At 41.3% G+C, this 17,260-nt stretch overlaps 1 protein-coding gene across 1 annotated transcript in view; it reads right to left on the bottom strand.

Moving 5' to 3' along the window:
* ATP6V0D2 (ATPase H+ transporting V0 subunit d2) overlaps positions 1-17,001 on the bottom strand; it is a 54,997-nt gene extending 37,996 nt beyond the window's left edge. Inside the window, exons 1-2 of the mRNA XM_058668391.1 lie at positions 16,804-17,001; positions 2,390-2,561 (exon numbers count right to left, since the gene is read on the bottom strand). Of these exons, the coding sequence (XP_058524374.1) occupies positions 2,390-2,561; positions 16,804-16,933 (302 nt within the window). The 5' untranslated portion in view covers positions 16,934-17,001. The remainder of the gene's footprint in view (positions 1-2,389; positions 2,562-16,803) is intronic.
* Positions 17,002-17,260: the final 259 nt, after the last annotated feature.

Below are 17,260 nucleotides of genomic sequence, written 5' to 3'. Positions count from 1 at the left end.
CATGCTTACTTTTACCAATGGTGTAGGAACAATTAGAGAGCTGTTGAAAAAAAAAAAACAAACTAGATTTCTAGACTCAATCTACATACCAAAATAAAGCATAAACAACAAACAATGTAAAAAAAAAGAATGAATCGAACAAAAGACAAGTGAATTTATTTATGAAGTTGGAGTGGAGAAGATTTCCTAAGCAAGGTAAACTAAACTATGCAGAGGGCAACAAATGAGAAATAACAATAATGATATTCTTAAGAAATACTTCATAGGTTAAAAAGTACTGAGGTAATATGATTCCATCAACATAAATTTGAAATAAGGGGATGGGTAGAGTGGAAGACTGTATAGAAATAGACACTGAACAATGTAAGGAGTTTTCTAGAAAAAATACATAAGTAAATGAGAAATGGCTATTTATGAGGAAGAAATTGGTCAGGGAAGAAAGGGCATATGGAAGAGCCTTTGTTTTATGCTTTGCCAAACTCTCAGAACATTGTAGTCATGTCCTCTTGATTTCTTCCTTAAAGGTGTTACTTATTATTAAGGTTGATCTATGAATAGCATGAAGTGATGTGAAATATCAAAGATAAAGACTTTCCTTTAATTCTGGTCTTGCCCACTATCCATAACAGAAGTTCACATTGATTTCCTTTTATGTCAAAGGCCTGTGATGCAGTTTTGTTTCCATGGAATGTTTTCTGGTTGGCATGATTAGACTCCAAGAAATATCTACTCCCGTGTAACAAAGACTTCTGACACATTATTTCCCCCTCAAACTACACTCCTGCGTGGCGGTTCACCCAGCTGTGTTCAGCTTAGCAGTTGCATTTGAAGGCTGTTAGTTCCATTCTCTTACTCACTGGACTCAGGGGCAGAGCCACTGTTTCCTGCAGAGCGGATGATGGAGACATGGAAGAAGGGACAGAGGATGGAAGGATTATCTTCCTGGTCAGTTAGGTGGCTTGCTGGCCCTCCCTGCCCTTGAGGCAGTGCACGTTAGCAGCAGTCCACGAGAAGAAGGCCGACACTGTCCATTCCCAAGGCACCTGCGCTGCTTTCACGTCTCAAAATCCTAGGTCCCGGGAATGTTGCCGCCTGCGATGCCTGCTGTCTGTAGCAGACTGCCTGTTTGAGTTTCCGCTCTGCTCTCTTCCAGCTTGCTGCCAATCCACACCCCGAGAGGAGACACATGGTGCACTTATGTCCTTGGCAAATGTGTGGGAGACCTGGCTTGAGTTCCAGTGTCCTGGTTTTGGATTGGCTCAGCCCTGGCTGTTATAGACATTTGGGGAGTGAACCAGTGGATGGAAGATCTGTTTCTGCCTCTGTGAGTCTATTTGCCTTTCAAATAAAATAAAAAAGAAATCCTAGACCATCTCACAAAGGCCCTAGTGCCCACTTTCTTTTCACATATGTTTCTAATTCCTAACTTTATGGCACTTGACATTGTTGTTTCTTTAAAAATTCTCTTTTAACTATTATTGAATTTATAAGAAGCTATTTTTAAGTTTATGGAAAAAACGATTTTAAAAAACTTTCATCTTGGTGTGAAATTTTTTTTGGAACCCACATGTAACTTTTTTTTTGTAATTAGTATGTTTTCATGAAATTGTTTGAGGACCCCCTCATGCAAGCCAGCATTCGTCATTGTTAGCAGTGCCTGGATACCAGACACCAACATAAGGCTTGGGCCCTAGAGTTTCTATCTTATGTTTAAACTTCCATAGTTCTGTAGCTTACATCTCAATTTTATTCACTACAGCAGCAGAGCATTGATAGCAAATCTTGTTAGTTAGGACAACCGGAACACCAGAGTGCATATCAAATGGTCTATTTGAGCAGTAGATTTAATTTCTTAACTGTATTAATTAAAGTACAACTTATGATTGTGGAAAAGTTTTTTTTTTGTCTGCATGCTACCAAAGTGAACACACCGAGCATTTTATAACTTGAAGAGCATTTTATAACATTGAAAGATCGGAACTGCTGGTAATAACAGAACAATAAACCACAGCTCCTCAGGTGGTACTTACACGGTTCCCTGGGGGATCGGGAGGGGTAGACGGGACCTCAAAAACAAGTCATGTTTCGAAGAGGAACCCAAATATTTCACAGCATTTGTAAGGCCTTTATCACAAGCACTATTTATTATTTTTAAAAATAAAAGCCGAAAGTGTTTAGAAGAGGGTCACCACAAATAGACACAATGCACACATACCGTTTGTATATACTTGAAATCTATTTTCTCTTAGGAAAATTGTGGTTCTGCTTATTTATGAGATAGTGCAGTTAAACACGGGAGAAGTCCTCACGTCTCGGCGTTCTAACACCCCACCTGTAACTGTCGGGGTTACTCGCTCAATACCTTACTACTCTTTCTTATAGTACTTACGTCATGTAGGTGAAGAACGTGCTGAGGGGCTCCAGGGAATGATTCCGGAAATAGTTAAATTCTCTGCACAGTCTCAGTCTCATCTCGGTGTCGATTTTGGAAACAGTGAGAGGATTTGTTTGATTGGCCAGGAAGTTGCCATAGTCGGTGGTCTGGAGATGAATTTTCAAATCTGAAATTAAGTGAAGCTCCAAATCAGGTTACATTTTCAACATGCATGGCATGCATGGAAAGTTTTTTTTTTTTTTTTAACATGAATCGTACTTGGGACATTAGAATAAATACATTCTTATTATGTTATAAAATTAATATAAGGCCCATATGATTTGGAGTTGAGTATTGATGTCTGATAAGCAATTTAATGTAAATATGTACACATGTTCATACATACATACATACATATGTATATATATAAAAAATCCAGCATACCATGAACATTCTCAATTCCCTAAGAAACGGGTATTATTTAATAAAACCAAGCAAAAAATATATTAACAAACACACCAAGTCCAGAGCAGGCAAATAGGTTTCACCTGCATCAGTTTTAGCATCACTTTTAGTCATTTAGGAATAGTTGGCTGGAAAACTTTCGTGTAGGATACTAAGGCTCCACATCGGTCCAAAAAAAAAATTCATCAGTAATAGTTCTCACGGGGACAAATCCCCTCTCATGGGGGGGATTGGTGGTAGAGGGAGTACCAAATATGGGTCAATTTCGATGTCCTTTTATTACTGATGGAGACATTGAAGTTGGGTGGGGCTACACGGTGGAGTTATAAAACGGTTGAGCTTGGACCAGGAGACGAGTTTCCTTACTCCTGAGATCCAACCGCATTCTGCCCTTGCATCCCTTAGCCATTGCTTGTTTGGGTTGCCAGATCATTGGATTGACTTGAATTCCAGCTGAACCTGTCACTTTCTCCTGCACACACCACGTGTTTTCTAATACCCCTACTTTTGTGAGTACTGATGACACCCCAATATTTAGAATTTCTCCCTCAATCCCCTTTCAGATTTGCTCTTTACTTAACATATCTTTCAATGTCTGGTAATACTATTAAAATGTTGATTACCAGTGTAAATTATTATCATACACCAGGTATTGCAATAAGTTTGTATTATCTTATCTTATTTATCTATTTATCTATTTATTTGAAGATTTATTTATTTTTATTGCAAAGTCAGATACACAGATCAGAGAGACAGAAAGGAAGATCTTCCAACCAATGATTCACTTCCCAAGTGGCCACAACTGCCTGAACTGTGCTGATCCGAAACCAGGAGCCAGGAACTTCTCCAAGTCTGCCATGCGGGTGCAGGGTCCCAAGGCTTTGAGCCATCTTCAACTGCTTTCCCAGGCCACAGGCAGGGAGCTGGATGGGAAGCGGGGCTGTAGGTATTAGAACCAGCATCCATATGGGATCCTGGCTCATTCAAAGTGAGGACTTTAGCTGCTAGGCTATCATGCCGGGCCCGTATTATCTCATAACATGCACGGTATTCCTGTGAGATGGAATGATTTTTATGCTGTTTTAATAACAGCAAACTTAGCCACATTACTTAATAACTTACTCAAGACCACATAGATAAACTGTGATTTAATTATGTAAACTAAAAACCCGTGAGTTATGGGTCACACTGTAGTGTAGCAGGAAAAGGCATCCCTTGCAGCACCAGATCCTCTATGGACAACGGTTCAAGTCCCAGCTGCTCCACTTCTGATCCAGCTCCCTGCTAGTGTGCCAATGGTGATGGCCCAAACACTGAAGCTCCTGTCCTACCGGGGATGAAGTTCCTGAGTCCTGGCTTCAGCCGGAGTCATGTCTGGTTGTGACATCCTTTTGGGCGTGAAATCGGCAGCTGCAGGGTCTCTCTTTCCTTCTCATCAGTCCCCCGTCTCTCTGAACACTTCTTTTCAAATAAATACCTAAATCTTTAAAGAAAAATAAAACCTGCAAGTGATCACCAACCACATCATTTGGATTATTATGTATTCTCAGTAAAACCTTGATTCTCAAAGGCAGAGCCACTTAGGGTCATTCCAGCTGAATTTCAAAGTCCTTTGATAATACTCCTGGCATAGCAACTACTACAGGGTATTACATTCTCTTAAGTATGTTAATCCCCAAAACCAGCTACACTGCTCTGGTTCTGTCATTTGTCTGTGACTCACTGTTCAGTACCCAATGCGTAAGTGTTACTGAATACCTGTATACCTGTAATGTCTATAGGATCATCTTGCCTACATATGACAGCATCCCGGAAAGTATTGCTCTTGTTTATTTTTTAAGATTGATGTATTTATTATTGGAAAGGCAGATTTACCAAGAGAAGGAGAGAAAGAGAGAAGGATCTTCCGTCCACTGGTTCACTCCCAAAGTGGCCACAATGGCTGATTCCGAGCTGGTCCCAGGCCGGGAGCCAGGAGATTGTCTCCAATGCAGTGGCAGGTCCCAAGACTTTGGTTATCATCTACTGCTTTCTTAGGCTACAAGCAGGGAGCTGGACGGGAAGTGGAACACGTGGGACATGAAACAGCACCCATATTGGACCCCGGCAGTTGCAAAGTAAGGATTTAGGCACTAGGCCACCTGGCCAGGCCCAGATTATTGCATTTGTAATTCAAACCTTCCTTAAATGTCTGGTATGTGTTGTCAGTTACAAGATACCCAAAGAGGGACTAGACATAATATAGCAACTGCAACAAATCATTCAAACAATGAATTAAGTTCACTGATAAATATTTTGCTTTTTGAGACTATACAATATGAGCCCAAGAGCCACAGGAATGGGGTCAAAAGGTCTAGGAAACTTTATTGAAGGAAGGTAGGCCAGAGATGAGTCTTAAAGTGCTATGTGACAGTGGGAGGAAAAGCATTCCATGATTAGTACAGTTATGCTATGTGCAAAAAGCTCAAAGAAATCCAGTGGTATTAAAGCAGTCAATGAGAGAGGAGCAAATTACAGCTAGAAGTGTCATGTGATTTAGCAACCCCACAGTGGAGGATACATCCAAAGGAAATGAAAACAGCATGTCAAAGAGACATCTGCACTGCTATGATCCTTGCAAGGTCATATACGGTATCCAGGGAAGGGAATGACCTGCAGCAGTCATTCGCAAATTACCGGAAAAAGAAAATGCGGTCAGGGCAGTTGCAGCGTCTGCCACAGCACCGCTGACTGGTCAAGTTCCAGCCAAAGGAAAAGCCGGAATTAAGGAGGTCTTTACACTGAGGCTCATGCTAAGCAGACTGGCTGCAGATCAACAGTTGGCAAAGCACTCAGGAAGAAACTGGCCTCACAACGCTGCTCACAAGAGTGCGCCCTCTACTGGAGGGGTGAAGAAACACAGTCACTGCGGACCTGCTACTGCGGTGCTGCATGAAATGAGGCATTTTCAGTTCACCAGCCTTCTGCTTCACTCCTCTTCCAGCACCTCATGTGAGAAATCGCTCAGGACTTTAACACAGATCTGCGCTTCCAGAGTGCAGCCATTGGCGCTTTACGGGGAGCAGGTGATGCTTATCTAATTGTTCTTTTTGAAAACACCAACCTGTGTGTTGCTCTGGTTGAATGTGTAATAGTTATGTCCATGAATGACATCCAACTAATATGCCACACACATGCAGAACATTCTCAAGAACCCATTATGATGGAAAAGATCATTCTCAAAAAAAATTTTTTTCTACTTCCTGCTACTGGCACTTCTGAACAGTAGATACTACTCCCCCATGGGTTCAAAAGGTACCTTAAGTTTACGATAGCAAGTGGAAAAATATGGAGCAGAAATCACATATTGGCAGTTTTCCATTTTCATTTGTGTGTGGATTTTTAATACAAACTTGGGGGAAGAAAGCATTCATGCACATCAAAATGTTTCAGTGAACACATTTCAGTAATTCAAATTTGTACAATTAAAAAAAAACCTGTTAAAATTTTCTGGAAAATACAAACATTTCTTACTGATAACAACCAAATGATGTTTGTAGCATTTTTATGCTATAGCAGGTGCCATCCAACCACTACACTGTTCTGAGGCATCCTATATGCAAGTCCATGATTTGAGTGTTGTCTCCTGTACAGTTTGTGTAAGTGTGCTGTTGAAATACGTTGAACTATTTAATAAAAGAAAATGCGATCAAGATAGACTGTGCAATGCTATTCACCCTTAAAAACAAAGGAAACTCAGGGCAAGCGTTTGGCACAGGGACTAAATTGTAGCTTGGAGTGCATAGCTTGAGTTCTGGCTCCTCCACTTTCAATCCAGTTTCCTGCTAATGCGCATTCTAGTAGACAACACGTGACACCTAAAGAATTGAGGTCCTCATCATCCAACCGGGAGACCCAGATGTTCTGAGCGTCTGCCTTTAACCTGATCCAATCCTGGCTGTTTAGGGACATTTGGGGCATAAATGGAAGAGCTCTCTCATTTCTCAATCCCTCTGCATTTCAAATAAAATAAAAACAATTAAAACTTTAAAAGAGAAGAAAATCCTGTTCTTTAAAACACTAGGGAGCAATTCAGAGGACACAGTATTACAGGAAATAATTGAAGCAAAGAGGGACAAACACTGCAAGATCTCATTGAACTATAAAGTGTTTTTTTAAGTTGAATTCAAAGAAGTGAAATATATAATGGTAGTTATCAGGTGTTAGGGAGATGGAAGATTGCAAAGATTTTGGTCAAAGAATACAAATTTTGATTAGATAGATGCAATAATTTTATGAGAGTTACTACATACAACCTGGTGACTATAGAAAATATCAATGTGTCGTACTTTGAAATGCAAAGAGAGTAGAATTTAGTGTTCTTACCATAAAAATATAAGCATGTGAAACAATATGGACATAATAGTCTTACCCACTTCCCTATACCCCTGAACCTTTTTACCGGAATTAACTATGTAAAGATTGTCAACAATATAGTTAAAAAATTTTTTTAATTAAAAAAATATATAAGCATGTGGGGGAAATGTTTAATTAAACATTCCACACTGCACACACAAATAAAAATACCTTGTACATGATAACTACATATAATTTTTGTCTGCTTTTTAAGTGATAGAAACGGAGAGGCAAGAATTAAAGCTTGGGGGCCTGGCATGGTAGCCTAGTGCCTAAACTTCTCACGTTGAATGCTCCAGGATCCCATACAGTGCCAGTTCATATCCCGGATGCTCCACTTCTCTTCCAGCTCCCCACTCCCCACTTGTGGTCTCAGAAAGCAGTAGAGCATGATTCGAAGCCTTGGGATCCTGCACCTGCATGGGAGACCCAGAAGAAGCTCCTTGTTTGGGATTAGCTCAGGTAATCTTTTTCTCTGTTTCTCATTCTCTCTGTAAATCTGATTTCCATTAAAAATAAATCTTAAAAAAAAAAAAAGAATCAACGCTTGGGCAAGAGTGTTGTGCAACAGTTAAACATCACTCGGGATACTCACAATCCATGTTAAGGTGCCTAGTTTGTGTCCTGGCTAGTCTGTTTTTGATCCAGCTTCCTAAAAGGCTGAGGCTCAGGACACAAGCGTTCTCTCTCAGCACCTGGAGATGTTCTTTATCTGACTGCAGAATTTATTTGCTCCATTATCTATTTAATTAACTTAATTTAAAGCAATTATGCTTTTTTTCCCCCCCCACAGCTTCCTTGACTTCTTTTCTGGCAGTTCCGATTTTTTTTTATGTGATCTGACAGTTTGCCTTCTCAGCAGCAAGGAATATTTGCCAACAGAAGTGACACAAATCATGTTTCTTTCAAAACCATGGTATTTTGCTCGGATGGTATATGTTTCTTTTAAGCTAGATAGCTTTCCAACTCTTCAGCTGCCAGTGAGATTCGGAAATGCAATGGCTCCAGTGTTTCAGGCCCCGCAGGAATCTTCACTAGGGCAGTGGGCGGAAACACAAGCGAAATGCGAGGCAGGCCTTTCCCAGCGCTGCGGAGATCCGCGGGCGCTTGCAGCTGGCACGTTTGCTCTGAGATAAGGGAAAACTGTCAGTAAGCACAACGGTGACCACAGTTTCATAGTGTTGGGAATGGGTTCACTTAATGTGTATCTGGCTTTTTCCTAAATCCTTGTGTAAACAGACAGGTGGCTAACAGGACTTTATGAACAAATAACTTTGGAAAAGAGAGAGCTCCTGCAGGGCAGAAGGATGCTAATGCATTAGCTTAAGTGAGTTCTTAGGAAAAGAGTATGATTCAAAGCCTCCCAAGCCACTTAGAAATAATGGGTGGGGCCACCTGCAGAGAATATTATGCTGTTTTTTTTTTTATACAGAAAGGTATCATGGGGAGTGATTTAAAAAAAATACATACCTACCTATGTATATACATGACAGTGAAAAACTGTGGAATCACTGCGAATCTAACAGCTTCTGAATAGCAATGAAATGAAAGGACTCAATTGGGCTACTTGCAATAAATACCAAAATCTCTCACAGACAGTGTAACTATAACGTGCCTGCATCCTTGTACCTATGTTCATGATGGAAAACTCACTCCTGTGGATTAAAGAAACTAAGTGAGGTTGCTTGGCAGGTGGGTCAGGACGTAAACTTCCCCTTTATCTCCTATTAATTTGTTGAATAGAACGTGTTTAGAAAATTACTGTGTTTTCTCTGCAGCTTCCAGCTGGGCTCTGTAGAGACAAGAGGCAGAACTTTCCCACCCCATGTAGGCTGTGCAAAGAAACCAGCTGTAGAGGTTGCTTGTCCGGGGTTCCTAAGCAGACAATCTGCTGTGCTGATTTTAGGAAAGTGACTTGTAGGAATGTAGTTTCCTTATCACCGTGGAGGTAGAATCCAGACTTTCAGGTTATTGCACGGATTAATGATAATGGAGCTAGATAAAGAGCCAGCCTCTGGAAGGCACTCCAAAGTATTAGCTTACTCCTCTCAAGTGTATTCATCCACTTCCAAACTCGTTTGATTGAGTGGCTAAGACCTTTAGCTTTTCTTTGCTAAGCTAGAATTTCCTAATCAATACATTATAATATGCCATCAGATTTTTTTAAAAAGATTTATTTATTTTATAGCAAAGTCAATATACAGAGAGGAGGAGAGACAGAGAAAAAGATCTTCCATCCGATTTTGCACTTCCCAAGTGGCCACAACGGACAAGCTGAGCGGATCCAAAGCCAGGAGCTAGGAGCTTCTTCCGGGTCTCCCACGCAGGTGCAGGGTCCCAAGCTTTGGGCCGTCCTTGACTGCTTTCCCAGGCCACAGGCAGGGAGCTGGATGGGAAGTGGGACTGCTAGAACTAGAATCGGTGCTTATATGGGATTCTGGCTCATGCAAGGCAAGGATTTTAACCACTAGGCTACTGTACCGGGCCCTGTCATATGTTGCAATTATTCTGATTTTAATATCTCCCCATGATCAGGTATCATTTTTTTTCCCTTTTGCTCATGTACTGCTATTTTTGCCTCTCTTGTGTTTCTGCTGATTTGTGCTCCTGGCTTCTGTAGCTCAGGACAGCCATTTACACCTGCTTTACTGTGGTGGTTTCTTCGGATCTTTTTTCCTGACTCATGTAACCTGAAGCTCTCCCTGCTTCACGTTTTATCTTTCCTAAGGATTGTTTTGAATCTGGTCATTATCCGAAAGGCAGCTGGAAGTTTTAGGCAGATTGAAAAACAATGTGCATAGACTGTGTAAAATGTTTTGTCACTGAGACCAAGGTTTATAAAGATAGTTTCTCACCCTTCACAATCACCCCCATTTCCTAGATGAGGAACTCGGGCTTAGAGAAACCACTTAGGCACAATTTTCCATGCTGACAAGTGTCTGAAGATCCAGGTCCTTGTTCAGAGCTAGTATCAACATCTGGAAAGTTCATCATCCTGAATAAGGTGCTTTAACCTTTTTCCCTGCCTAAATCCTGGCCTGATCTCTAGGTGTTTCGCTGTGGCAGCCAACTGGCGTGCTGTCCACTTAAAACTTTTACATTTTATTCTGCCTGCCTGGAATGTCTTGCCTTCCAACATTCCCTCTAGCAAACCCCACCTCATCTGTCTTTTCTCAACCCATTCATATGCAACATTTGGTTCACTCTTGAGTATGTATTAAAACCATTTTCGGGTTTCCAATTTTCACTTATTAGTGATATTCTGTAAACTCAATAGCTTTTTAGCTTGCAAATAAACAGCATCTTATTGTTTTTGTTGTTATCCACAACACCTAATACAGTTTTTGTCACATAGATGAACCTCAAAAACTATATCCAACTTGTGATTAAAAACTAAGACCAATATATTAGTGGTCACACAGCATTCATTATGTATTTCATTGAGGGTCACCAGGGTAAAAATTCCTCATTTTGATTCTTACTCACCAGAATGAATTGTTTCCAAAACTGACACTCTCTAAAGGATATGAAATCATCCAAATAGCCACATACTAAACACCATCAACCCAGACCCACACAGAGAAAAAACTTTCAGAAATTCCAAAGTCTAGAAGACGGCCAATGGAAGCTTGTTGTGTATACACTGTCGTTCAGGGGCTATTTGGCAGTGCCCAAGATGCAGAGTTGACAAAACATCTTTAGATATTTATGATCCTGGCGGTGTGGGATTGAAGCCAAGGAGATACCATCTGCAGATCAGATCAGAGAGGGCACACTCAAGGTTGAATGCTTGAATGTGCTGTTAGTGTGTCCTTTCAGATTCTTACCAAGTGCAGTTACAGGTTCTGGAAGGTAGGAGAAAGAAAATTCAAAGGTGTAGCTGTCCTCAAGCATACATTTCAGGAGATGGACTCATTTCTTCACTCGGAGGTTAAGCCTTTAACTGTGATGGGTGTTGGAGATGGAAACACAGTGAAACAAACGTCCTTCCAGGGGGTGACATAGCTATGTGAAATATCCCGAATTAGGTCTCTTTTACCTTATGCGCCAGCATGAAGTTGAGACTAGTCAGTTTCATCCTCCTGGAAGCACAACAACAAAGGGCTTCGGGAGGAAGTCACCGGATGAGGGTATTAGATGGAGACTGAGCACTTGCCATGCAAACTGGATGGATAATGGACTAGCTTTAGAAAAGGAAGAGGGTTCTGAGGAAATGCTTGAAATGTAGAGAGATCAATGAACCAGACCGCCCAAGTCTTTTGAGAGTGAAGTTTTCCTTGTCTGATCAAAGTCATCAATGTATGTTTGAACACAGAAGTGACAGTGTTTGGATATGCATTTTAATACAAGTTGGAAAGTGTGGTAAATGAAGTTTTAATACCAAAGAGGGCAAAAAATTATAATCAGAAATACAAATAACATGTAAGGAAGCACAGTGAGCTCTCTGAAATCAGAGTGTTCCTCCTATATGTTATTTTTAAACTTAACATAAGCTATAGGGACCCGGAGCGATAGCCTAGCAGCTAGAGTCCTCGCCCTGCACACCTGAGATCCCATATGGGCGCCAATTCACGTCCCAGTGGCCCTGCTTCTCATCCAGCTCTCTGCTTGTGGCCTGGGACAGCAATCAAGGACGGCCCGAAGCCTTGGGACCCTGCACCTGCATGGGAGACCCGGAAGAAGCTCCTGGCTCCTGGCTTCGGATAGGTTCAGCTCTGGCCATTGCTGCCACTTGGGGAGTGAAGCAGCAGGTGGAAGATCTTCCTCTCTGTCTCTTCTGCTTCTCTTCTGCTCTCTGTATATCTCACTTTCCAATAAAAATAAGTAAATCTTTTTTTTAAAAAGTAAGCTGTAGGTGTATGTACAAATAGCGCGAGGTCCGCTCGTAACGGCCCTCCTAACCTGTCCTGTTCATTCCCAGGCCCACTAACACCTACTTTCACATCTGCTTGGAGTTTCCTCATATCTGCACAACCTTAAAGAAAGTGTGCTTTTCCAATTTATCTCCCGTTTGGCTAAAAGCACCATGTCACACAAGGCTCGTCCCCTTTTATTATTTCATACCCTCAGAGACTGCTTCCTTGTGCAAGCTTTTGTTTTTTAATACTGCAGAATATTTCATTTTGGGAATGCCTTATACCTTATGTAGCCAGTTTTCTGGATAGAGACGTACGATTTATTTCAGGTTTTTTTTTTTTTTAATTTTATTAAGTGCTGCGCAATTATCCTACTTAAGAGCTAAAAAGTGCTTAATACGCAGTTGTTGAACCGATTTCTACTTGAATGGACAGTCGGAGTCTGAGTAAAGTTGCAGGTCAAATTCCTTAAACGTAACTGGCTCCATTCACTTCCAAATAAGGAAGAAAAGAAAAAAAAAAAAACAAATAAAATAAACAGTGTGGCTGGGAGAAAAGGCTCTTTCACAGCCTCAGGGCCAGAGGTCACTTTCCATCAAATGCTTTAGAAAAAAGACCCCCCATCGCTTCTCAGCCTTTTTGCTAAGATCAGGGGTACAAAAAAAGACCCCTTGTTGCCAAACTTCAGGAACTAACTTCATTACCTTTTCTGTTTTGTGCAAGAAAGAATATGTATACAACAGCCTTAACTATAATTTTTTAAAATAGTGATGAAAACAGCACGATGTTTACAAAACAAAACAAAAAAAACCCCCAATGGTTCATGCTTCTGTGAAGTTGCCACTTAGCTTCAGGGGCTGAGGTTACGGATGCGGTGGTTAAAACCTGAAGTGACAGCATCTGATGAGGTAGCCGGTTTGTACCCCAGCTTTTCTAGTTCCCGTCTAGCTTCCTGTTGAGACACCTAAGCAAACCATGGAATGTGACCCAAGTGTGCGAGTCCCTGTGCCCCATGTAGAAAACCCAGTTGAGTTTCTGGCTCCTGGTTTTGGCTCTGCCAGGCCTAGCCCAGGCTGTTGCAGCCCTTCAGAGAATCAGTCAATGGATCAATGTGCGTGCTCTCTAACTCTGCTTTTCAGATAAGCATGTACATCTTTAAAAAATAAAGTACAAAAAGACCTTGGGTTTTCCACATGGAGACAGCTCCTGGCCTCCAAGGCAGGCGCTATGAGTGAACTTCCTCCTGCTGTGTCTGGGAAAGGCTGAGTCATGGTGGATCTGTGCCAGCCACGGGCTCAGGTCCCAGTCAGTCAGGGGCAGGTGTTGGAATAGATGAGTATTTCTCATCACACTACATTCTGTTCACCAGTCAGCTCAGTTATCAAGAGTAGGAGTTTTCAAAGATTTTCTGGACAATCCTTATTTAATCTTCTCAAAACGTACCTGAAGATGTATGCATTCCTTGTAAATGGTTCTCAAACAATTAGTTGAGAACATAACATCGTAAAATGTAGAGGACTTACAAATTAGACTACAAGCAAATTCAATCTTTGCCAAGTTTTGCTTCAGTCTGCATGTATTCTGCCTACTCTTTTTAAATCCATAATTTGCATAGTATGTAATTTGTACAAAAGTAAACAGAAACCATTGCCTCCTTAGCATCTGTCACAATCAATGCCTTGGTTTCTTCCCAACCCTGCATCTGGTTCAGAAGGTGGTTGGATCTGAATTCACAGGTGCTACAGCAGCATTGCTGTTCTCAAGTTGCTTAATTCACAACTTCCTGTACAACAACAGTCAGGTAGGGCTTCCCTTACTATTTTCTATTGCCAGAATTAAACTTGCATCAACATAACACATGCCTAGTCATTGATTTTCAATTAATCTGGGACGGCAGAGGCATTGTAGCAGGAAAAGAGCCACAGTTGTTCCCAGATGCTGACAGCCTGTGAGGTTGGTCTCAGCCTTTCTAAGCCTCCATGTCCTTGCTGTCGCTAAGCAAGGGCAGGAAATCCTTGATTTGATGTATTTTCTCAGCAGCCATGATAAGCCAAATAAGATTTAATGATGTATACCTAATAGTTCTGGAATCTGCCAAATAGCAGTTTTGGCATAAAACTTCAAAGAAAGTTGTTAAAAATACATTTTTGGGCCTGGCACGATGGCTCAATAGCCACATCTTCACCTTGCAATCTCATATGGGTACCGGTTCATGTGCAAGTACTCCACATTCTATCCAGCTCCTTGTTAGTGGCCTGGGAAAGTAGTAGAGGACAGCCCAAAGCTGTCTGGAAGACCAAGAAGGAGCTCCTGGCTCCTGGCTTAGGATCGGCTCAGTTCTAACCATTGTGGTCATTTAGGGAGTGAACCAATGGATGGAAAATCTTTCTATCTCTCCTTCTCCCTGTAAAATCGGCCTTTGCAGAGTCCAGAGCAATAGCCTAGTACCTAAAGTCGTTATCTTGAATGCACCAGGGTCCCATATTGGCACCGGTTCTACTCCCAGCAGCCCTGTTTCCCATCCAGTTCCCTGCTTGTGACCTGGGAAAGCTGTCAAGAACAGCTCAAAGCCCTGGGACCCTGCATCCGCAGGGGAGACCCAGAAGAAGCTCTGGGCTCCTGGCTTTGGATTGGCTCAGCTCTGGCCATTGCAGCCACTTGTGAAGTGAATCAGTGGATGGAAAAATCTTTTTCTCTGTCTCTTCTTCTCTCTGTATGTCTGACATTCCAATAAAAATAAGCAACATTTTTAAAATCTGCCTTTCCAATAAAAATAAGTAAATCTTAAAAAAATACATTTTTGAGATGAGAGAAGTCATACAATAAAATGACAATAAACCAGTGGTGCATATGGCAAAGATTTCCTTACTAGGATGTGTGGCTAAGCTTAGGGCAGTTCATGATCTCTCAACATTGTGTGGAAAAGTCGGTATATAACCTTATGTACATTTTTCTAAGCAGCCTGATTCTTGGGGTCTTTGCCAGCACCTGAAACCTTTCCTTCTCTTCCTCACTGAAAATGAAGGCGCCTCATTCTTCTGCTGTCTCTCCCCCTTCCACAGCTGGATCACTTGGTCCAAAGTGCTGTTAATCGGAAAATAATGGGAGCAGTAGTTTCTTGATCAAATTGTGATGATCATCTTTTTTATTTTCTAGAAGCTGTTTTATGACTTTGGGTACAGCTCCCCCAGTTTTTCTCTGAATTCTTTAGTGAGTGGGTAAAACCATATTCTCAGTACAAAGAACACATTTTGTGTATTGCTTATATTTAAATTGTGCATGTCTTAGCTCATTTCAAAACTTGACTGAAAGACAATGGAATCTATCAAAAGCCTTCTCACAGCAGCCCTTACTTCAACCCTGAGGTCTTTGCTGTTGTTGTTTTTTTTTTTTTTTTCCTGCCTCAATTAATGCAGACTTTCTAGCCATTAGTAACTGCTTCACTCGCCAAAATGCTAGCATGCAGAATTCATGTAAGATTTGGATTATATTGTAGTTACTTGTGGCCAACAGAGTCACCATGTGAAAGAATCTGTTTCCAACATTAACAGACTTTAGCTGGTCAGGCTTTCGCTGGTCAGAACATAAGCAGGTGGTTTCAGGACACTCAGCTGTACTTGGAAGCTTGAAAAAGGTTTCTTTGGTTTGTGTACCTTCCAACACTCTGCCTAGAAGATTTTTTGTTTGCTTGTTTGTTTTTTAGCATTTCCTTGCCCTTTTCTAAAATAACCTGGATGTTTAAAAGCACTTCATTATTAACACATTTATAATATACGTCACTTTATCAACAAAGTATTTGGATGGAATAATAAAAACTCCCACTACAGGTGTAAAATCTTTGGTAAAGTTCTGAAAAAAAAATGTGATTTAAGGATACTTCTTTGCTGGATGCTTATCTCAGTTACTTCTCCCGACAGCTCAGCCTGTCACTGCCACACTTCACCAACGGGGATTCTAAGCCAAGAACTCGGGAGCCTGGGGTCACTTATCGCCATACGGCTAAGTCTAGGGCAGGTTTCACTACATTCCTACCTGCTGATTTTCTCCCCTTAAACTCAAGTTCAAGGCAATCCTCAAATAATAATCAGTGAAAAACCATTATTCAAAAGACAAAAAGCAGGACCGAATTCTCCCTACAGGGTTCTAACACTTTTTGTTTTTTTCCTAAAAGATGCCTTGGCAGTTGGGTGAAATCCTTCTTTAAATGTTTGTAAATATGTTAAATGGAGATGCAAACAATCACAAAAGAAACCAAAGGTTTTAAAGTGCAATTTTTAGAGAACCTTAAAGGAATTAATAAATATACTTGTTTTAGAAGCCATCAGAAATCAATATTAAAGGATGAGTATAATATCCATTGTAACTACAAAGAAAACATAAACAACATTTCAAGACATCCACAAGGACATTACAGAGAAAAATATTAGGTATCTTTTGATGTCAAAGTTACAGGAACTTTTATACTAACCACAGTGCTATGAAACTTGCATTTACCATGAAAGGAAATATTAATTTTCACTTAGAACATATTGAAGCTAAAATGTATATTTAAAAATTTTTTTTTCCCATTCAAGTTCATAGCCATCAGATGTCCAGACTCCAGCAACAGAAAGCTGCCGAGAAATCTGGCGAAGGGATTAGAGACCATTTTGCATACTACCGGAAAGTGGCATCATTGGCTTTCTTTAAAAGGGTGAGGAGAGTTACACTTACCTTCTAGCGTCTCACATTGGACCAGGTTGATGTAGTCTTGCTGGGTCAGGAGGCTGGCTTTGCACCCCCGAACCAGGCCCTCCAGGTAGCCATGGTCCACGTTGAAGTACAGTTCCGCACTCTCGAGCATGAAGGACGAGATGGTGGCCGATTTAGACTGAAACCACGCTGGACGCCTGCTCTGCGCCCGAAGAACTGAGCTAGTCTGGAAAAAGCACTGGTGGTGATCAGGTGGCCCCCAGCACTCTGTCAGCTGACACTCAGGGTTGTAGTGACTGGTTTCCTCCAGTTTTAGTGGCTTTCAACACAATGTGCTTGCCCCTGTTTTGACAGCAATAGTGAGTCAGCCAGAAGACCCACTAAAGTCCAGGGTGAGTGCTAACCAGCCAGGGGAAAGAGGTTGGGAGGGAGGCAACAGGCTTACCTCTCACCCTCCCGCAGCACTGGCCCTTTCCAC

Source organism: Ochotona princeps, chromosome 9 (assembly GCF_030435755.1).
Source record: "Ochotona princeps isolate mOchPri1 chromosome 9, mOchPri1.hap1, whole genome shotgun sequence".
Classification (NCBI taxonomy): Eukaryota; Metazoa; Chordata; class Mammalia; order Lagomorpha; family Ochotonidae; genus Ochotona; species Ochotona princeps.
Note: the sequence above shows the minus strand (reverse complement) of the source record. Positions and strands in the feature narration are given on the sequence as shown.